Raw genomic sequence first — 20,277 nt, forward strand, 5'->3', positions numbered from 1 at the left:
ACTTCCGGATTTCGCTGCTCTTCGCTTGCAAGTCCCGGGCGGGGTTTTGCTCTCTCAACTGAACTTGACAACGAAGGGAGGCGGCGTGGCGACCAATGGCCGCGTGACTTTGCCGGATCTGGCCAATGGGAGTGCGCAAAGACCGCATAACTTGGAGGCAGGGCCAGAGGGCGGACCAACGACTGACGGGCGGCCGCACCAGCAGTGTGGGCTGTGCCGTGGCTAGAAGTTACTGTGCGGCGGCTGCTAAGGAGGCGGCTGTGGTGGCGGTGGCGGCGGCTGAGGCGGTGGCTGAGGCGGCGACGGAGGAAACAGAAGATGGTGAGGGTGGCCGCCAGGGCCGTACTCCCCCTCCGCTCGACAAAATGGCGCCGCGGGCCCACCCACCTCCAGTAACCCCCGAGGCCCCTCACCGCCCTGGGGGGCCCGGCCCCGCCCCTCTCTCTGACCTGTCACCTTCGACCCCCCGGGACCCTGCTGTGAGCTTCTTGCTGACCCCGTCCTGGCTCCATCTCCGACCCCTGACCCTATCTAGGTTTCCAGGCCCTGACAACTCATTCATTTCCGGGTCGCGGTTCCCCCGGAAATCGCCTGGGGGGTGTGGGGATGGGGTCCCCCGAGACCCCCAACTGAGGCCTCGTCCTCCGGGCGCCAGGCCTGGGCCTTTCCTGTTCGGGAAGGTTTGGGAGGCCGGCCTGAGCGTCGGGGCGGGGAGGGGGCTTGACATCGTGACATGCGGGGCTTTATCGCCAAAGGAAGTGCGACATCGCGAACTGCCTTCGTCCCCCAGAGCCCTGACCCCACCTCCAACATTCCGGTCCCGATCAGCTCTAAGAGGGAGCGACTTCATCTCTCCAGTTATCAGGCCCTATCCCTGTTAAATGAGGGTAGCAATAGTTCAGACTTCATAGGGTTGTGATAATTTGGGGAACTGACGTCTTAAAGGGCTTGGGACAGTGAACGCTCAACAGATGAGCTGGGTGACTCGGGGATGGTGACATTCCCTCCTAGCTGTCTCCTCATCTTGAAGTGGGGATAATGACAACTTTCTGGGAGGTTAAAGTTCTCCTTGGGCCGCTCACTCATCCTGGGATTTGGGTCTGGTGGTTCTTTGGGGTTTGGGCTCTCCACCTGTGAAGTGGGACACAGCCTCACAGTTGGGCTGAAGCCCCCTTCATTCTCTCCACTCTTTGGCATCCCCAGGGCTGACAGAGGTGATGGAAGCTTTTGTCAGGGCAAGTCAAACCCCATTGTTCCTGGACTCAGGGTCCCAGCCCACAAGCCATAGTCCTTGGGATGTGGTGGGGAATAGATAAAAGACTTCTTGTCAGGAAGGATATGGGAAAGTGGTAAGTGGGTTCCTATCACGTGGGTCCCCAAGCCTGGGTGTTGTCCTTGACTCCTCACTGCGACCTCATTGCCCACTCCCAGTTCCTAAGAGGGTTCTGTTGGCTCTGCCTCCAAAACGAATTCTGAATCTGTCCACAGCTCCCCACCTGGTCCCGGCACTGCCACCTCCTGCCTGAACACCTGCTCCAGCCTCCTCCCTGGTCTTGCCTCCATCCTGCCCCACTGGCAGTCTGTAATTCACCCAGAACCAGAGGGAGCTTTTAAAGATGTCAATCAGATAATACCACTATCTAGCTTACAAAACAGTGGGGGGGCTTCCTGTTGTAACCCCAATGAAACCCACCTCCCCCCCTCAGCTTCCAAGGTCCCTGCCCAGCTCTGTGACCTCATCTCCACCCTCTTCACCCCTCCCCGCTGTGATCTCCAGCCACAGTGGCCTTGTTTTCACATCTTCACATTCAGTCTCTGCCACCCCAGGGTCTTTGCACCTGTTACTCCTGCCTGGATCGCTCTTCCTCCTGTGAATAACATCTGCTCAGAGGGTCCCTTCCTGATTGCAGGAGGCCCCCATGCCTCCTCTCTCTGCACACCATTTCTTTTCCTCATCTTGCTTTGGTTGGGTCACTGGCAGGCTGCCCACACAGGGACTGGCACACAGATTTTCAGCGAGTGTTTGCTGAGGCAATGGACAGCTTCTGGGCCCAGCTGTAGCTAGGATTTGTCTGGCTGAGGTGAGGATTTCTCCCTGTGTCTGAGGCTTGGTTTTCCTGCTTAGCTGACAGGAAGTACTGGCCATGCCCTGTCTGCATTTATTTATTCAGCACACATGCATCGATACTAACAGCTGCCCTCAGGGGTGCTCTGGGCAAAGCTCTTTCCCTGTGTTGTCTTACTGAAACCCAGAATAACCCTGGGAGGGGTCCCTCTTGTAAACCACGCTCATAACTGGGGCGGCCAGACTGGTAGGTCACCTGCCCCAGGTCACACAGCCAGGGAGGGGCCCATCCAGGATCAGTGCAGGCCTGGGGCTTCGGAACCTCTCACCACTCTGCTGCCCGGCCCCATGTTAGCCCTGTCAGGGACCCAGGGTTGAGCCAGCCCTGCCCTGCCCTCTGCCTCAGGGAAGTGGCAGTCCAGTGAGGGAACTGGATGTGTAAACAGATGACCTCGTTGGGGTATGAGCGTGCCTCTGGCAGAGGATCCCTGGTAGAGGCTTCCGGGGTGTGGGGAGAGGGAAGGGGGAGGGGGCGTTTCGAGCTGACTGGAGAGTTTGGCGGGTGTTTCCCACGTGGAGAGCAGAGGGGCATTCCTGGAGGGTGGCACGGGCTGAGGAGGTGTGTGGCAGGAGGCTGGCGTGGGCCAAGCCGAGCCAGGGCTGCGGAGGGGTTTGAGTTGGGGCAGGGAGCCCTCCTCTCCTGTAGGTCTCAGGCCTGCATCACTGCATCTGGGCAGTCCTCCCCATCCCCCAGACCAGCCAGCCTTCCCTACCCCCTCCCCCTGCTCTCATGGGCCTCACATGGCACCTCGTGGTGCCCTGTCCTCATGGCCACTCTGCATTCACTGCATGGCTTTGATCCACACCCGTGTCCCCATGCACTGGCTGTTCCCTGGGGCCAGAAGTAGGTCTGCTGTGGCTCTCCGCAGTGCCCTGGGTCCTGAGAACACCTTGCCGGATGGATGAAGCTGGCCCCATAGTCTGGGGCTGAGCTGAGGCAGGGGTCCTGGGACAGGGGAGGCAGGTTTGAGGCACTCTGAGCTGGCTCTGGGGCCGTAGGTCACCCAGATGTGAGGGCCACCTCCTGGGTGGGAACAGGAGGCCCGTCCACGTTCCAGCTCCCCTGGCTCACCCATCCCGCTAGGCTCTTGCTGGGGCCCAGCAGAGGAGGGGTTGGGCCCCACAGGGGAGAGGACGCCTGTTTCCGCCGGCACCAGAGGGTGATGGGGGATCCCCTGAACAGCAGCTTCCCCGAGAGCGCAGTGCCTGGGTCAGGCATGGCGATTGAGCACCCGAGGGAGGGTTCACGTAGCCTGTAGGCTCTGAGCCCTCGGCTCTCAGGCAGGAAGCAGAGGCATTGGCATCACAGAACAGGAGCTTGGCCTCTGAGGTTAGGCAAACCTGGGTTCAGTCAGCTTGTTTTCTCGTTGGGGCTGGGGGACCTCAGATGAGTGTTACATGACCTTTTTGCCTCAGTTTCCTCGTCTGTATGATGGGGTGACTCCAGCTTGGGAAACCCCTGGTCCTCCCCAGCTCTCCCTCTCCAGGCCTGACGACAGTGTTGCCCTCCTGCTCTGCTGGGAAGTCACTCCCTGCCCCAAGTTCTCAGCCTTCATCCCTCTTCGGGGTTCTTGTGCCTCAGTTTCCTGAGGCGGACACAGCTCCCCTTGGCCTTTATTCACCCCCATCTTGTGGCAGAGACCTGCCCTCCGCGCAGAGTCAGGGTCTTCCCCTTCCAGAGCTTTCTCCCTTCCTTGCCCAGTTGGTGCCAGAGCGTCAGAGAAAAAGGACTTTCCAAGAGTCAGAGCTGTGAATGAATCTGTCGCTGGCTCCCTGGCACCTTGCGGGCCTGAAACCTCTGGTGCCTGAACCCCTGCCCCAGGCACCGGGGGCAGGGAGGAGCCAGCCTGCTTTCTTTAGGCTTCTGGCCCTCCCCCCAGTGGGAGGCATTCTCCCCTTACAGGGCAGCCTTTGGATGTGGGGACCCCAGGAGCAGCCCTCGAGCCAGCCCTGGTCCACACAGTGTTTGCTGCAAAGCTCAGCCAGTTTTAAAAGGCTGGCACTGGAACTTCCCTGGCGGGCCAGTGGTTAAGACCCTGCACTTCCAATGCAGGGGACACGGGTTCGGTCCGTGGTTGGGGAACTAAGATCCTACATGCCACATGACGCAGCCAAAAACATAAAAGAAAAAAGCTGGCACTGACACTGAAACTTGGGTTTTTGAGTTTTCTCAGGATTCGGAAGCTCGGTTGACCCCAGGCTTCGGGTCCTGTGTCCCAGCAGCCCCTGTGTCCCAGCTGCCGTTTCCCCTTCACCCAGCCTCCTGCTCCCCCACCCCCATGTATTGTCTCATGGACCCTCAGAGTTTCTTAGGGTGGACAAGTCTCCATCCCAGGCTCTATCAAAGGCGCATAAATGGAGGTGAGACCACGAGTTCAGTATTCAGCTAGCACAGAGGACAGGTGTGCAGTCGGATGGGCCCGGCTCCGGCTCCCCACCCCGCTGCTTGCTCCTGACTTGATGCAAGTGTCCTGGCCTGTTTGAGCCTCAGTTTCCCCACTCCTTGGCCTGGTGACAGGTTTATTGTGAGGACCCTGTGGGAGATCATACCCTTACTCTGGGGTTGGTTACTTTGTTCTGGTCATAAGAGTGGACACATCAGGTGGCCAGCTCAAGGGTGAGTTCTAGAAAACTTGAATGACAGAACAGAAAGAAGGAAACCGGAAGTCACCCGGTAGGTAGCCCACCCGGTCACAGGTGCTCCGGGGGTGGCCCAGCCTGCTGCCTGATTTCTCACTTACCATCTTCCCTGTCTTCTAGGCAGATTTTTTGAAAGGACTGCCTGTCTACAACAAAAGCAATTTTAGTCGATTTCATGCCGACTCTGTGTGCAAAGCCTCGGTGAGTACGTGGGCCGTGAGCTGCCCTCGGGGAAAGGGCCGGGGGTGGTGTGCAGCCCCCAGGTCGGGGTCTTGCCAGAAAGAGGGGCCGAGCTTCAAACCCAGCCCCACTTGAAATCCTCACATGTCTTTTGATCTGCATTGGAGGGCGGGTGCTGAGTTGAGAGGTGAGGGGACCCCAGACCTGTCTACTCTCCTAACCCACGCCTTCCCAACCCTCCCACAGAACCGACGTCCCTCAGTCTACCTGCCCACTCGGGAGTACCCGTCCGAACAGAGTAAGTGGCCTTTGTTGTTCTGTCTCATCCCGGCTGCCGAGGGGAAGGGCCAGAGGGTAGTGCAGGAGGTGACCTGTGGGAAGCTGGGCAGCTCCCAGCCCTTGGGAGCAGCGGGAAGCCTGGCTTTCCCTGGGACCCTCCTGACGTCCACACCGGCATCCACATCCAGCCCTGCAGGGTCCCAAGCTGGCCCTTGTCTGCTGCTCGCTGGCCCTCATCCCCACCCCTGCATCAAGTCAGGCCTCCCCTGCTGGCTCCCTGTCACAGGTCTCGAGACTCATACCATACGGTGGGGGACCCAGCCCAGGCTGGGGTGGGCAACTTGGGGAGGGGGCGGCTAGGCAGAGGGACCTGCAGGGAAAGGCCTGGAGCCTGCAGAGCAGGGGGATCTCAAGGTTATTTATTGTAGTCACGGTGTTTTCTTTCAACCGTGAAAAAATCCTGGACTCTGCTGGGTGCGTTCTGTGGTCACTGGGGCACAGCATGTGGATCTGTGCTCCTGGTCCGTCTGGGAAGACACCCACGTGACCTGGCATGCCGGGGCTCATTCCCCTGCCCGAGGGTGGAATCCGAGCTCAGCTTAGGACTCGGCCTCTCTCTGGGAAGCAGGGACCCTGTCAGGGCAGCCAGCTTGGGCTCATGGTAGTGGCCTGTGCTCAGGAGGGAGAATGCTTGGCTTCCTGAAATCTCCTCCAGGGTTGGGGGTGGTGACTTGAGTCACACAAAGGCCACCCAGGGCAGGGACAGCCCAGAGGCCAGGAAGGGGTAAGCTCGTCCTGGGAGGGCAGTGCAGGCTGGGATGGGGGCTGGGCCGCCTGCAGCCGGCTCCCCACAGCTTCTTCCTGCAACTTTATCTGTCTTTCCTTCTCAGTTATTGTGACAGAAAAAACAAACATTCTTTTGCGCTACTTACATCAGCAATGGGACAAAAAGGTAAGGCACGTGGGCTCGGGGAAGGAACACAGTGCCCAGCAGGAGGCTCTGAGAAGCGGAAGGACACCGGTGGCTGGGAGACTGGGTGTTCGAGTGGGGCCTTGAGGGCTGAATAGGCGTTTGCTAGGTGATTCAGGAGAAGGAAGAATGCTCTAGAGGAATGGCTGTGCAGAGGCCACAGGGCTCTAGTGCTCAGGGACAGGCAGGTAAGCTGTACTGAAGCCCATCTCCCCACAGTTTGTGGGGAGCACGGCCCTGGTGGCAGATAGACTTCAGTGTTGTTACTTGGAGTCTTTGTTCAATGATGAAAAGTACACACGATTAAAAATCCAGGCCCTACTAGGATGCGTAGCTGCTGTGAAAAGTCGTCGACCCCGTCCTTCCCATAAGAGGCCACCTTTCTGACAGGATATTTTTTTTTTCTTTCTTGAAAATCTGCACGTGTAGTTTTGCCGTGTGGTCAGATTGGGCCAGGTTGGAGGGGGACCCCATGATGAAGTGACTGCTCAGAAAACCCCAGCTCCTGGCCACCCCCGCCCCACAAGCCTTGATTCCCACCAGTGAGGAAAGGAGGTTTTCCCAAATCAGCATGCTTTCCTCTCTGTGGCTATTTGGGGGCTTCCCCGGGTGGCTCACGAGTGCCCTTTGCCCTCCGGCAGGGTGGATGGCTTCTCTGAGTGTCTGAGAAATGCTGTGTGGGGGTCATTGAGAGTTGTGATGACTCCTTGAAGTGCTTGTCACAGGCTGGTGTCCCCAGGGGACCATGGCTTGGTGGGGCAGGTCCAGGGGGCAGAAGGGGCTAGCCACGGGCCCTAGGTCGACTGCCCGGCTCTGTGATGTGCTGGGGCCCCAGGGCCAGCCTCAGATTTCAGGAGCTCCCCCAGCATGAAGACTCACAGCCCCTCCGCTTCCCCTGCCCCCCAGAATGCCGCCAAGAAGAGAGACCAGGAGCAAGTGGACCTCGAGGGTGAGAGCTCGGCACCCCCCCGCAAGGTCGCACGGACCGACAGCCCGGACATGCACGAGGACACTTAAGACTCACACTCCCCCACAGGCGCCTCCTGTCTTGTCTGCTCCTCGCCCGCCCGCCTTGTGTAAGCGCCCTGCCCCCCAACCCCTCCGCCGGCCCACCCACGCCCCACCGTCCACACCACTTCCAACCTCATAGGAGCCGACGTATTTATTTTCCTTGAGTTTTTATTTATGCTGTAAAATGTACCAAGCGATGGTTAAAGGGGACGCCAGACCCAGTAGTGTGATGCTGGCAGACGCTTTTAAAAACAATTGTTACTCACCTCCCCCTCCAGTTCCCCCTCCTCTCGCCCCCCCAGTTCTCCTCTGGAAAACTGGAGCGTGTCTGAGAGGGTCTAGAGCCAGGCCCCTGCTGCAGCCGGCCGGCAGGGGTGGGGGCCCTTCTCCCGGCTCCCACCGGCTGGTTCGGGCCTTAAAGACTTGCCTTGTCTCGAGTTCCACCGGGACCTATTCTGTGCCCAGACCTTGCTCTGAGCATGCGTAAGGGGGAGAAGTCAGCCCTTCCGGATCTTTCTCTTAAGTCATTTTATCATGGACTAGTGCGTGCTCCATGTCCACCCCAATAAAAGGATCTTTCCTACCCGACCTCGCGTCTTTGCTCCGCGTGCCTCAGCCCCAGAGGATGGAGCCACTGAGAGTCGTCCCATCATCACCAAGAGGAGCCGGAAGGGGCCCCCAGACGCTGGGGCCCCAGGACCAGCTGGATTCTCTCGTGGGCCTGCTGCGGCCATCTCGATCAGAGCCAAGACCTGCCCAGACCCGCCCCTCTACCCCAGCCGTCAAGGTGTCCTCGAGGACTGGGACACCCCAGAGAGACGGTCCGTGCTGCCAAGGATGGAGCTGTGGTGGGCCCCACGCCCACGACACTGGCGAGCAGGGCGGCACGCCCACCAGCCTCTGTGGAGACAGCCCAGGTGGCCCGGCCTCATGCCCTCAGAGAGGAGGCACGTGGAGCGCCGCGGGACGCCCAGCCCCAGTGCCCTCAGTCGGCAGGTTCCACGGCTACTCCCAGGAGCCAGCTGGACTGGGCTTGGGGCTGAGCCCGGGGACGTAGGGGGGCATTTGGGCTCCAGGCAGAAGGTTTGAGTTCCTGACCACTGGGCACAGGGCCAGGGGAATGCCGCTGCTTCCCCCGCCAGCCCTGAGTGGGAGCCAGAGTGCTGGAGCTGATGGCTGGGGTGTTGGGGGCAGTGAAGTGTTGGGCTGCGGCGTGCGTGAGGGACACGGGCTGCGGGGGGCACCTGCCCCAGGTTGTCACCGTGGAGGGCCCAGCCTGAGGCAGACTGCTCCGGCCTGAGCTGCCCCGTGTCTGCTGGGTGGAAGGCTCCTGGATTAGCTGCCCAGCTGTGGGGCCCAGCTCTGGGCGCATGTGCAGCGGTGTTCAGTTCCTGTGGTCATAAGGCAGGTGCTTAGGAAATGCAAGCTTGACTGTGGTCGTGCTGGGGAGGGCTAAGTCCCTGGGGGTTCTCAGACCAGCTTGGAATCCCCAGTCCCAGGGGTTGGCCTGACCCTGGGCAGGCGCATCGTGTCGCTGTTTGTTGGTGGCAGAGTAGATGGCAGGACTTTAGTTTCAAAGGCTGTGGGGCAGGGCAGGCGCAGGCTTCAGCCTGTCCTTCCCCGAGGCTTGCCCACGCCTCCCTGGCCCCAGGTTCCCCTTTGAGGGGCTGGGTTCTGTCTCCTGCCAGTGCTGTCCACGGTGAGGGCAGGGGTCCCGTGGCCTCCCTGTGGTCTCCCCAGCACAGGCCCGTCAGCCAGCCTACACCCACCCCTCTTGCCTTTACTCTTACTCACTCTGTTCCCCCAAACACCAAACCCTGCCTTCCCACACCTCTGTGCCTTTGCACAGGCTGCTCTCCTGCCTCCAGTGAACCCTGACTTCTCTTTCATGGCCCCCCCGCAAGTGCCCCTTCCTCACACTGGCTCCCCCAGCCCTGCCTGGGGTGGGGCCCGTTGGGCCCTGAGCCTTTGTATGTGGACACACCTGAGGGTGGGAGAGGCCATGTCCATCCCTGATCAAGTGAAGGGTCCCAGCGAATAGGGTCTGACAGCTGTCCCACAGTGGGGCATCCCGGCCCTTCCCGGAAGCCACACCCCAACATGCCATCCCCTCAACATCGAGACTCAGGCACCAGGTGCCTTCCGACTTCCACACCCAAGTTCTCCCCGCAGCCCTTGACTCCTCAGATGGCAGCCTGGGAGGCGGGTGTGCCAGAAAGGGTAGCCCTGCACGACTGAGGCCGACTCAGGACGCAGGCCCAGGGCCCAAACTGCTGAGTCCTATCAGCACTTTGAGATTTCTTCCTTAGTCTAGGAGGCCGAAGATGGGGCCTGAGGCTCTGCAGCTCCTCCCAGGGGCCCCTGGGCCTGGATTTTTGGAGTTTTCCAGCCATGGCCTGGAGACCCAGTTCTTTGGAGGAGTTCCCTAAGGGTCATAGACAGGGGGGGTACCCACCCTAGGCCTGCCAGGCCCCCAAAGAGCTGGCCCCAACCTCGTCATTGGGCCCCTTATGTCCCTTTTCCACAGCTCCGCCCTTCGGCACTGTTGAAATATACTTTTTATTGCATTTCTGCCGTTTTACAAAAATATGACAAAATAAATTAAAAACAAATAAATAATCGCCTATTCTGTGTGTGTTTTCTGTTGTTTTGGGGGGGTTTCCTTTCCTTTCCCCCCATCCTGGTCGAAAGGAAAACGGCAGATAGAGGGGCCCCAGGCCCCCGGCCCTGACCCAGGAGGGGGCAGCCAATACTGGGATACACCGACAGCAGCGTTTTCTGGGTGGCGGCTGCCGCCCCGTCCGTGATTGATATTGCATATGAAAACAGGAAGGCAGGGCGGGAGGAGCTAATGCCAGCCGCTGGGCCAGCACACGGCCTGGGGACTGGGACTGGGACTGGAGCTGGGGCTGGGCGACGGTGCCGGGGGCTCCGGGGGCTCGGAGGTGGGAGGCAGCGGCGGCGGCGGGAGGCTGTAGAAGCTGGCGTCCCCCGGCAGGACGCCAGCTGCCGGGGCGGGCAGGGGCCCGGCGAGGGCGCAGGGCGGACACTCGGCGGCGGCGGCGGCAGGGCCCTGGCGGGGGGCGGCGCCCTCGCCCCCGCAGCCCCACGGCCCGTCCCACTGCCAGCAGCCGGCGGGTGGCGTCGGGGGCCGGGGCAGCGGTGTTGGCGGCGGCGGCGGCGGCGGCGCAGGGCTCCGGCTGCGGCGGGTGCGGAGGGCCGGGGCGCCCACCGGGGCCGGCGCTGTCCCTGCGGAGGCGAGAGGGGCCGTTCCGGGGAGATGCCGGCCCCGCCGCTGGACCCCGCTGGGGACCCTGCCCGCGCTCCCTCCGGGCTTTCAGGCACATGGAGGGCCTTATTGCTTCTGATCAGTGACAAGGGGTGGGCTTCTTCGGGTGCATCCCCCGCCTCTGGGCACTGGGCCCCTCCCCGTCACGGAGAGAGGACGGTCTGAGGAAGTCCCTCTGACTTCTGACCTATATCCCTGGTGCTACAGCTGCCACCTCTTGGGCTCCCTGGGATGGGCTGCTGGACTCCGGGCTGGGACGGGGTGGGAGGGGCGGCAGTGAGGCCTGTGGCTCTGCTCGGCACACGTGTGGCTGCAGCCCTGAACTCCCTGGGTGGGCAGCCTGAGCTCCACCTCCCAGAAAGGCCACCTCGAACAGCTGGGCTGCAGGATGGGGACTTGCATAGAGGCCTGGGGGTCCAGGGCCCCCAGAGTGAGCTGGGTGTAGGGTCTCATGGGGGCAGGAGAGGCAGGGCCAGGTGGTGAAGGGGCCTCCCTCATCTCTCCTGGCACTGGAGCATGGCAGGCCGTGCGAGGGGCACTGGGACGAGGGGCTTTGGCATCCCTCCCCAGGGGTGAGGAGGGTCAGGCACAGGGCTCCAGGCTCTCCGGGGTCCCGGAAAGACTGGGTAGGCTTTGACCAAGAGGCTCCATGTACCACATACCCAGGTCCCCAACCGGTACCGGGAGACTGGGCCTCCTCTGTCCCCTTCAGCCCCTCTCCCCAGGCCTGGACACCCCACCCCTATCCCCAAAGCCCGGCCCAGAGTCCCCACCCCCGAGTTAAAGCTTGTGACCTGAGCCTTCCTCTTCGGGCCGGGGTGTGTCCGGCTCCTCAGCTGCGGCCTCGTCTGCCGGCCCACTCCGCTGGGCTCGGCTACCACCACTGCCACCGCTGGGGGTCCCGTCCTGCCGGGCCTGCCCGCCCGCCCCGTTGGACCCGGCCTCAGCCCGGGCCCCGCCGAAGGGGAAGAGCTTGCTGGCGTGGAAGGCCTTGGGCGGCGAGTGGCTACGCTCTGGGTCCCGCCGGGTCTCAGGTGACTTGAGGAATTTGAAGCTGAGGAAGGCCGGCAGGCGGGTGTCACTGCCTGTGGGAGACGGGGCAGGGGGCGGCCGGGCAGTGAGGTTGGCCCCCGCGCCGGCCAGCGAGGATGCAGCCCCGGACGACAGGAACTTGCCCTGCAGTGGGATGATCTGCTTCAGCTTCATGACGTTGTTAGGTGCCAGCAGGGACCCCGGGCGCTTGGGCCGCTCCGGCCCATGGCCTCCTGCCGCCCCACTGCCCTTGGCCTTGGCCGAGGCCTTCTCTGGGGCAGCAGGGTCCAACCCGGAGCCCTCAGCCCGAGCTTCCTCCCGGCCACTGGCGTCGCGCTCCCTGCGGGCATGATGTTCTGCGTGGCGCTGGCGTTCCTCCTCCTCTCGCCTCCGCCGCTGCTGCTGCTGGTAGCGGTGCTGGGCCTGGCGCTCATGTCTCTGCGGGCAGAACGGGGCCATTATGGGGACACTGGGAAGAGCAGGCGGGCGAGCAGGCACCAAACCAGGCCCGGGCCCATGCCGGCGCTCTCCTGCGGAAGTTGGGAGAGATCCGAACGCTTCTTGGGTACAGCTGCATCCCTGGACCCACCCTGGGGCTCTCTGCAGAAGTGGGGAGAGATCTAAACACTTATGGGGCACCAACTGCATCCCTGGACCCATGCCGGTGCTTTCTGAGGCCTGAGAAGAGAACGAACATTTACTGGCCACCGCCTCTGTCCCTGATCCCCTGCCAGACACCGTCTTAGGAATTGGGAGAGTGTAAACAAATATTGGGCCTCAGTGGTTCCCTGCTTTCTGGAGAACTGGTGAGAGACAGAGCTGTGACTGCCCCATCCAGTGGCCGGTAGCCACACACGGCTTTGTCAATTTAAATAACTGCAAAGAAAAAGTCTGTTTCTCAGTGGCACCAGCCCCGTTTCAAGTGCTCGTTGGTCATCTGTAGTGAGGGGCTACATAGGCAGCACGGATATAGAACGTTTCCATCATCGTGGAGCGCTCCATCGGTTGGCGCCAGTGAGCTCCCTGGCCTTCTCTGCAGCTTTCTGAGGAATGCGGCAGAGGCTTGGGCTTCTAGGAAGCGTCAGCTGTGTCTCTGGCCCCCAACAGGGCAATGCTGGGCAAGCCGGTGGATGACAGTTCGTGAGTGCCAACCTGGTGCTGGATGCCACCAGGATCCCAGAGGGGACCAGGCCCTTTCGGAACGCTAATTATTACACCAGGCTCTGAACACCCACCCTCCTGCTAAGGACTGGACGGCCAGCCAGGCTAGGTGGAGAAGCCCCACGGAGCAGAGACATAAAGCGCACTCACCCCAGCCCACATACCTTGAAGGCCTCCCGGCGCTGGTACTCCAGCTTGGCCATCTCCTCAGCCACCCAGCCCGGGATGTCGGGGATGGCCACGTGGATGAGGTACTTGAGAAGCAGAGCGAAGTGCTGAGGTGACAGAGGAGGAGGCTGCAGGCACGGGGACACCCACCCGCCACCTGGCTCCCCCAACCCGGCCGCCAGCCCCACCTCAAGCACCACCACGGACACGATGGCCGCCTCGGGGCTGAGCCAGGGGAAGAGGCGCTGCAGCTGCCCACACTGGCCAATTAGATAGCAGTTGACTACGATTGCCAGGACGCCCATGACCTCCATCACCTTCTGCAGGGGGACAGGCGGGCTCAGGGGGTGCCCAGCCACCCTCCCCAGCACCCGCTCCTCCTTGGTGCACCCCGGCTTGGGGCCCTCAGCCCTCCCCCCACCTGCCACTGGCCAATGCTCTCCACCCGCTGCCCAAAGGGCCGCTGCAGCCCCGTGCACAGCTTGAGGGCGTCACTGCGGATCTCGATGAGGTTGTTGATGAGGGCGCAGAGGGCAGCCAGGGGGAAGGCAGACGAGAAGAGCACGACATAGCCAAACTGCACAAACATCTCCTGGTAGTCCTGGAATGTGTCCTGTGGGCGGGCACCTGGGTGGGGCCTAGGGCTCTCCCTCTGCCCAGGACACCTCCTCCCTCGGACCACCTTCCTCTCCTCAAGCCCACCCCCCAGATTATTCTGCATGGACCCAGAGCTCCCCCTCGGGCAGGTTCCTGACCACATGAAGGGTCCCGTTATTCCCTCCCATCACCCCCAGGCCCTCCACCTCACTGCGCTGCGCCCCTCGGAGGGCCCGGCCCCTGCCCTCAGGCGCCCTCCTCACCTCGTATTTCTTCATACAGCTCTCGAGCTCAGCCTGGGTGAGCTGGGCCGAGTGTTCCTCCTCGGGTGGGTCGATCCAAGATGACCGGTTCTGCCGCCGCTGCTTCCGGGCTGAGTCACCCAAGCCCGGCTCTGGGTCTGGGCCCCCATCGGGGCCCTGGTCGCGGCCCTCACCTCTGGCCCGGCGGAGCAGGACAGCCGGGGGCTCCCGTTCAGGGCTGCTGGGAGCCCCCTCGGCCTCATCGTCCTCCTCGGCCAGCGTGAACACGCCAGCTTCCAGCCCCTTCTCCACCATGGTGGGGCTCCCCTCCTCCAGGAGGGCCTCCGGGCTTGGGCCCAGCCGCCGCCGCCCAGCCCCCCGCTCAGCAAAGCTGACCTTCTTCAGCCGAAGCCCGCAGTCCAGGAGGCCGCCCTCCTCGGCTTCCTCCTCCTCGTCCTCCTCCTCTTCGTCCTCCTCCTCCTCCTCGTCCTCCTCCTCCTCCCTGCCCCCCCGAGGCCCGTCCCCCACCTCCCCACCTTCCCCCGCTGGCCGACGCTCCATGATGGCCTCCTCCTCCTCCTCAGGTGCCCCGCAGGCCCCACTGAGACACCTGCGGCCCCCCCCACCGCTGCTGCCACCGACACCCTCTTCAGCCTGGGCTTCGAGGTGGCGTGCAGGGCGCCGGAGGCTCAGTAGGCCAAGCAGGGCACGGGCCAGCTCCCAGGCAGCCCGCAGGCCAATCTCGCCACGGCCCAGCCGCCGGTACAGGTGCGGCTGCAAGACCTCTCGAACATTCTGGAGGAACTGGCGGGTGATCAGCAGCGTGGCCAGCATCTGGGGGCAGGAAGGGGGTGGAGAGAGGCCACGTGGGGGGCGGGCGGGGCTCTGGGCACCGGGACAGGCTGCGGGGACTGGGCACCCGCCCTCCCGAAACACGCTTCCAGACACACCCTGAACCCAATTTGGATGTCCCTGGACACGGAGGCAACCCCAAACCGCAGCTGGGCAGGTCACAGCGCTCCTAGCCAATCTCCTGGGCAGGCCATGGCTTCCCTGCTTGCAGCACCGCCCAGGAGCTCACTCAGCTGGTGGCCAGGGCCTCCGGGGGCTTCTGCCACCTGCACCCCGTCAGCGGAAGCCCATCCCCTCAGAGCATGCACCCTCGGCTTGGTGTGAGGCCCCCAGCATAGCCACATTGCCCACCCCGGCGAGGCCCCAAGGGCTCGCCACCTGCCAGTAATTTGGCCCGGGCCATGAGCAGGAGGCCCCGGAGGGAGAGGAGGAGAAGGCAGAACCGCAGGGCCGCGAGCGGGACCAGCACCGCCCAAAGCTGCCGCTCGAGGCTCTGGGACAGGGACAGGACGATCAGGAGCTGTGGAGGGACCGACGGACAGGTGGACATACAGATGGAGGGGCGACAGGTAGAGAGAGGACACACAGACGGACAGAGAGGAGAGAAGGATGGAGGAGGGGGGGAGGGGCTGGAGAGCCCATGGACCCGTTGGGCCAGGTCTGGCCCCCCCACTGGCTGCCATGGGGGGCACTGCTTCAGGCCGGGGTCTTACCTCTTTCAGGCGCTCCATGTCCTTGAGGTAGAAGCCAATGTAGAAGAGGCTCAGGTATGAGTTGACGAATTGGAACTGTGGGAAGCAGGCAGGTGGGCGGTCACCCTGCCACCTCTGTCCCCAGGAGCTCCCGTGTATCCCCTGCAGAACCCCTGCCTGCCTGCTGGCCACCACTCACCAGGACAACCTTGATGATGAGGTGCTTCTCGTAGGCGCTCTCCAGCCGGTAGTTCTCTGGGGGCCAAGGAGGGGAGTGAGGGGGTGGCCCAGACCATCATGGGCGGCAGGCACACCCCGCAGGGCGGCGGGGCCCTTCCTCCTGGGGGGTGGGCAGTGGGACCTCCCCTCGCAGGGCATACCCATGTCGTTGAGCCAGACGGCCAGCTTCTTGTAGCCCTCGGCGCTTGCACTGACCAGCAGGGCCAGCATGACTTTGGGCAAGAAGCGGGCGAGACGGGGCAGCCCCTTCACACTCAGCACCAGCTCCTGCAGGGGCAGGGCGTTCACAGGTCACCCCGGCAGCTGGGCTCCACTCACAGCACACCCGGACAGGTGGCCGCCAGGTCGGGGCCAAGGCCAGGGCTAGGGGCTGGAGGTCACCTGCAGCTGGAAGCAGCCGAGCATGAGCAGGAACACACAGGCCAGGCAGGTGAGGCACAAGGGGAGACTCACAAGCAGCTGGAAAAGCAGCCGCTTCCAGGGCGGGTAGTAGAACTCCTCGGCCCGAGTCACGGGGCTGATGCGCCGCACGCCCTGGCAGAGGGTGGGGGCCCGGCCCCGCGTGAGATCAGAGGGGCTGCCTCTGCCCTGCACCCTTCCCGACCCTTCGACCTCAGTGTCTCTTTGTCATGCTCTGCTACTGCGGTGCCCCTGCCTAATGCATCCTCCCCAGCCCCTCAAAGCCAATTTCCCACCCCTCTCCCTTTGGGCATGGAGAGTCCCCCACTTGGCACACCATCTCGGACGCTGCAGCCCTACTTCACCCCTCCCTTTGTTCTTGCAATGCTCCTCGCCCAGTGTGTTTTCTCTTTTTTTTAACCCCATTCTCAAAGTCCCTGAACTCAGATCCCCCCTGACTGACCCTGAACTGGGGCCGTGGCTCCTCCACAGCTTCCCCGGGTGAGTCCAGCGTCCCCCACTTGTAGGCCAGCTCTGCTCCCCTCCGTTTCCACTCCTCCAAGAAGAGCGTTGACCAGACTACGTTGAAGAGGGCAAAGACCACGCAGGATACATCCCGGCTCGTCTGGGGGTGGCAGAGGAGGGCTGAAATGTTGGCTGGCCCAGTCCAGGGAGGAAGGTGTCTTGGGTGTCCCAGCCCCTGTGCAGTCCACACCCGGCACCTGATCAGCCTCTGTGAATGTGTACAGGACAGAGCCGAAGACCGCCGGGTACACCATCGCCGATGTGTAGAAACCCAGCCAGGCGAAGTACATGGCAATCTTCACGCCAAAGTAGTCGCAGATCTCATCTGCCAGGGACAGGGGTGTCCCAGTCAGCCCTGACTGTCTCCTGGGACCCCACCCCCACCCCCACCCCCTGGCCGGACCACACCTAGAGGCTGGTTTTCACACACAGCCTGCACCCATGACTTCATGAGGCGGTTCAGGATGCGCTGCTCGTGGACTGGGAACACCTGCTGGATGATCCCGCGGGCCGCCAGTTCAGGGACTGTTGGGGGACAAGAACCCTTCTGCCTGTGCTGGGCCTGGCCAGCCCCCCTCGGCTGAAACCCAAGTCATAGCTTTTTGCCTGCTCTTAAACTCGCAGAGGCTCTTCCCAGGAGAGGAGTTCTTAGTGGAAGGAATATCCGGTTCTTCCTCAAAATTTGGGAGGTGCAGGGGCAGGAGGGGAAGGGTGCAGGAAACCTGAGAAGGTGGGATCCCAGTGGGGAATCACTTTTTTTTTTTTTTTTGGCCACACCGCACGGCTTGCGGGATCTTAGTTCCCCGACCAGGGATCGAACCCGGGCTCCCTGCAGTGGAAGTGTGGAGTCCTAACCACTGGACCACCAGGGAATTTCCCTGAACCACTTTTTTTTTTTTTTTTTTTGCGGTACGTGGGCCTCTCACTGTTGTGGCCTCTCCCATTGCGGAGCACAGGCTCCGGACGCGCAGGCTCAGAGGCCATGGCTCACGGGCCTAGCCGCTCCGCGGCATGTGGGATCTTCCCGGACCGGGGCACGAACCCGTGTGCCCTGCATCGGCAGGCGGACTCTCAACCACTGCGCCACCAGGGAAGCCCTGAACCACTTTTTTAAATAGAGCTATTTGGCCTCAGCTCATTGCTCCAGATGTCTGAGGAATGGTGCAAAGCTGGCATTAGAAGGTGAACTTGCAGCGGCTCCTTTCCTGGAGGGGAAACTGAGGCCCAGGGCTGCACCACACAGTACGCGGAGTGCTGTCCATGGTCCTGCCCCTACCTTATCCCAGACCCAGAGAGAAGGATTTCTCCCGGACCTGCCTCCGAGGGGACAAGCCCCACCCCTTTGCTGAGGCCACACCCCTTCAGCTCATTGATTGATCTCCAGGCCCCGCCCAACTCTTCAGTAGTCCCTGATTGGTTGCATCTAGGCCTCACCTTCCTAACCCTCCTACTTTGATAGCAGTCCTCTAAGAGCCCCAGCCAACTCCCCACATATGATTGGAAGGTTGGGACCGCCTCACTCACTGATTGGCTGGTCCTCCAGAAAGCGCACATTGTGCAGTGCCTCTCCCTGCTTGGCACGGAGGTTCTGCAGCCAGAAGCGGATGATGCTCTGGCGCTCCTGCAGGGGACAGGGCGTGAGCACAGGGAGCAGCCGCCCACGGGCTAGGAATGTGCGCTGGGGGCCAGAGCCGGCCGCACCTGGGAGGTGAAGAAGCGCAGCTCACTCTCCACATTCTCGTAGATGAAGTCCTCCTCGCAGGAGAAGCCGCGGGTGCCCCCGCCAAACTCAGTCTTCACTGCTTTGCGCAGACCCAGCTCGTCGGCCCCTCTGAGTAGGCTGCAGGAAGGGCAGGGGAGGTGGGATCAAGGGGAGACCCTGGCTCACCATCCTGGAACTAGGGATGGTGTACCTGGTGGCCGTCAGGGACAAATGCGGGGTGGCTGGACCTCGCAGTTGGTGCTTGGAAGGGCGGGGAGCTGAGTAGCAGGGTCAGCGAGAGGCCAGGGACAGGGACTCGCCTCTCATACGTGGCGGTGACGAAGAAGGCGTAGGCACGCGTGTGGCGATGGTGGCGGACTTGCACGATGAGCTCGGGGATGCCCACGCGGATGTGGTTCAGCAGCCATAGCAGCGTGTGGTCATCGGTCGTGTCTGCCAAGGGGCACAGGGACCGATAGCTCTTGCCACGGGTGGTCTAAGGCCTCCTGCAGACTCCTACTCAGGGGAGCCCAGCTCAAGGGAGCTCACTCTGGACCCTGGGGGGATGGACACAGGTACCTGGGAAGGTCATCAACACGTCGCAGTTCTCTGTGGGCACCGTCTTCATCCATGCCTTGTGGGACACCAGGTACCGACCCACCTGCAGGAGCCGCTTCCCAAAAAGCTTATCTGGGGAGCAGGCAGGGCAGGCTGGGGTCAGACCATTCCCGGATCAGAACCCTGGCCTCCAGTCTTGGTCCCTCCAGCCCTTGCCCCCGATCACACACTTGCCAGGGCTCCTCGGCTCTCAGCTTGGCATTCAAGGCCCTGCGAGCTCTGGCCTTGGGTTGTTTCCTTCCCTCCACGTCCTTGCACCAGCCAGGCCCTTCTCCAGGAATGCCCTTCCCCCAGGTCCTCCGTTACAAATCTTACTCATTCTCGAGGCCCAGCTCCGCCTCCAAAACCACAATCGATGGGGCGCTCACTAGCAAATCTGAGCGCCTCACCACATTATGTCAGTGCGTCCTCATAGCTGGGCGCGGTTCTTACCCCCATTTCACAGGCGAGGAAACTGAGGCCCAGAGCATTTAAGTCACGCGCCCAAGGTCACACAGTCGAGCAGGGATTCGAACCCAGGACTGTACGATTCTGTAGCCTCTGTGGAGAGGCTCTCTCAAGCGCATCACTGCTCGGCAGCGATCCGGTAGCCCAAGGGGTGACTGGGCTCAGCCCCGGGCTGGGGTTCTAGGAGGGGCGTGTCGGTGTCCCTGCGCTGGGAGCCCCCACCCGCTGCACCGTCCCAGCCGCGCCCGCCCGGCCGCAGCCGCTGTGCCGGAGGAGCGGGCCCCTCGACTGGACTCCAGACCGGGACCGCTGACTCCAATCCCCTCCCCGTACAGCCGCCGCGAACACCCCAGGCACCTGCCACCCTGTCAGATCCAGGCGCTGCACACATACCCAGAACTCCGGACGCCGGGGCTGCAGGCTCGCCGTCCGGCGGGGGCCTCTTGCCACGCTCACCCTCCAGGGACGTGCCCCCGGTGCCGGAGGCAGTTTCGGCCATTGCGAGGACAGGGCAGGTCAGGGGCTGCGGGCGGCTCAGGCGCGGGGGGACCGCGGGCTCATGGGGCGGGTGCAGCCACGGAGCGCGCCAGAGGAGGAGACAAAGGCCGCGCCCGCCCGCGCCGGCCGCCGTCCCCGCGTGCCCGAGCGCTGCTTCTCGTCCCCGCCCGCGCCGAACCTCGATTCTCCTTCCCGGCCCCGGACACGTCTTTCTCTGGTTCTCGACTCCGCCCGTGTTGTTTTCTGGGTTTCGTTCTTGCCCGCCCACCTCGCTCTCTGGTGCTCGTTCCCGCCCGCACCGAACGTGCGTTCTCTTCCCGGTCCCCGCCCGCCCCGGGCCTGGATTCTCCGCTTCGGAGCCTTAGTTTCGCCATCGGTTTGGAATCTGAGATGCAGGTCCTGCCTTATGACCTTAGCACATGCTGTTTAGCTACCTAGGTCACTCTTCACGCCCTCTTTGTCCCGTTAACCACTGCACCCTTCAGGATGTAACGTCCTCAGGGAGGACCCGATAGAGTTACCAAGTTTAGCAAATAAAAATACAGTCCTCCTAGTTAAATGTGAATTTCAGATAAATGAATAAATTTTTAGTATATCCCAAATATTGCCT

At 62.4% G+C, this 20,277-nt stretch overlaps 2 protein-coding genes across 6 annotated transcripts; one reads left to right on the forward strand and one right to left on the reverse strand.

The window, feature by feature from the left end:
- Positions 1 to 110: 110 nt before the first annotated feature.
- Positions 111 to 7,793, forward strand: DDA1 (DET1 and DDB1 associated 1). 2 transcript variants are annotated; one of them, XM_067733164.1, is made up of 5 exons: positions 111 to 321; positions 4,890 to 4,966; positions 5,192 to 5,243; positions 6,115 to 6,176; positions 7,101 to 7,793. In XM_067733164.1, exons 1-5 carry the CDS (start codon positions 126 to 128, stop codon positions 7,209 to 7,211), a joined length of 498 nt encoding a protein of 165 aa, XP_067589265.1. In that variant the 5' UTR covers positions 111 to 125; the 3' UTR covers positions 7,212 to 7,793. The 2 variants fall into 2 exon arrangements, with proteins under 2 accessions (XP_067589265.1, XP_067589266.1); XM_067733165.1 differs by having other exon boundaries at positions 177 to 321; positions 4,886 to 4,966.
- Positions 7,794 to 9,745: 1,952 nt separating this feature from the next.
- Positions 9,746 to 19,887, reverse strand: ANO8 (anoctamin 8). Of its 4 annotated transcripts, none has more exons than XM_067733159.1 (18): positions 19,563 to 19,885; positions 18,684 to 18,794; positions 18,425 to 18,557; positions 18,104 to 18,242; positions 17,927 to 18,023; positions 16,811 to 16,927; positions 16,600 to 16,727; positions 16,341 to 16,502; positions 15,860 to 16,012; positions 15,619 to 15,745; positions 15,438 to 15,493; positions 15,260 to 15,334; positions 13,716 to 14,528; positions 13,277 to 13,468; positions 13,044 to 13,175; positions 12,852 to 12,962; positions 11,289 to 11,964; positions 9,746 to 10,454 (listed from the first exon to the last, which is right to left on the reverse strand). In XM_067733159.1, the coding sequence occupies exons 1-18, from the start codon at positions 19,666 to 19,668 to the stop codon at positions 10,054 to 10,056; spliced, it is 3,729 nt and encodes a 1,242-aa protein (XP_067589260.1). In that variant the 5' UTR covers positions 19,669 to 19,885; the 3' UTR covers positions 9,746 to 10,053. The 4 variants fall into 4 exon arrangements, with proteins under 4 accessions (XP_067589260.1, XP_067589259.1, XP_067589256.1 ...); XM_067733158.1 differs by lacking the exon at positions 19,563 to 19,885 and adding an exon at positions 18,893 to 19,493; XM_067733155.1 differs by lacking the exon at positions 16,811 to 16,927 and having other exon boundaries at positions 19,563 to 19,887.
- Positions 19,888 to 20,277: the final 390 nt, after the last annotated feature.

The sequence above is a fragment of the Pseudorca crassidens genome, chromosome 3 (assembly GCF_039906515.1).
Source record: "Pseudorca crassidens isolate mPseCra1 chromosome 3, mPseCra1.hap1, whole genome shotgun sequence".
Taxonomy (NCBI): domain Eukaryota; kingdom Metazoa; phylum Chordata; class Mammalia; order Artiodactyla; family Delphinidae; genus Pseudorca; species Pseudorca crassidens.

What these genes read in the sequence shown, in the direction of transcription:
- DDA1 (XM_067733164.1), top strand. Translation starts at nt 126, where the DNA reads ATGGGAGTGCGCAAAGACCGCATAACTTGGAGGCAGGGCCAGAGGGCG. An exon ending in ACTCTGTGTGCAAAGCCTCG is followed by an intron (nt 4,967 to 5,191) that starts GTGAGTACGTGG and finishes ACCCTCCCACAG; the next exon opens with AACCGACGTCCCTCAGTCTA. An exon ending in ATCAGCAATGGGACAAAAAG is followed by an intron (nt 6,177 to 7,100) that starts GTAAGGCACGTG and finishes CCTGCCCCCCAG; the next exon opens with AATGCCGCCAAGAAGAGAGA.
- ANO8 (XM_067733159.1), bottom strand. Translation starts at nt 19,668, where the DNA reads ATGGCCGAAACTGCCTCCGGCACCGGGGGCACGTCCCTGGAGGGTGAG. An exon ending in TGCGCTTCTTCACCTCCCAG is followed by an intron (nt 18,024 to 18,103) that starts GTGCGGCCGGCT and finishes TGTCCCCTGCAG; the next exon opens with GAGCGCCAGAGCATCATCCG. An exon ending in CGTCTGGCTCAACGACATGG is followed by an intron (nt 15,494 to 15,618) that starts GTATGCCCTGCG and finishes CTTGGCCCCCAG; the next exon opens with AGAACTACCGGCTGGAGAGC.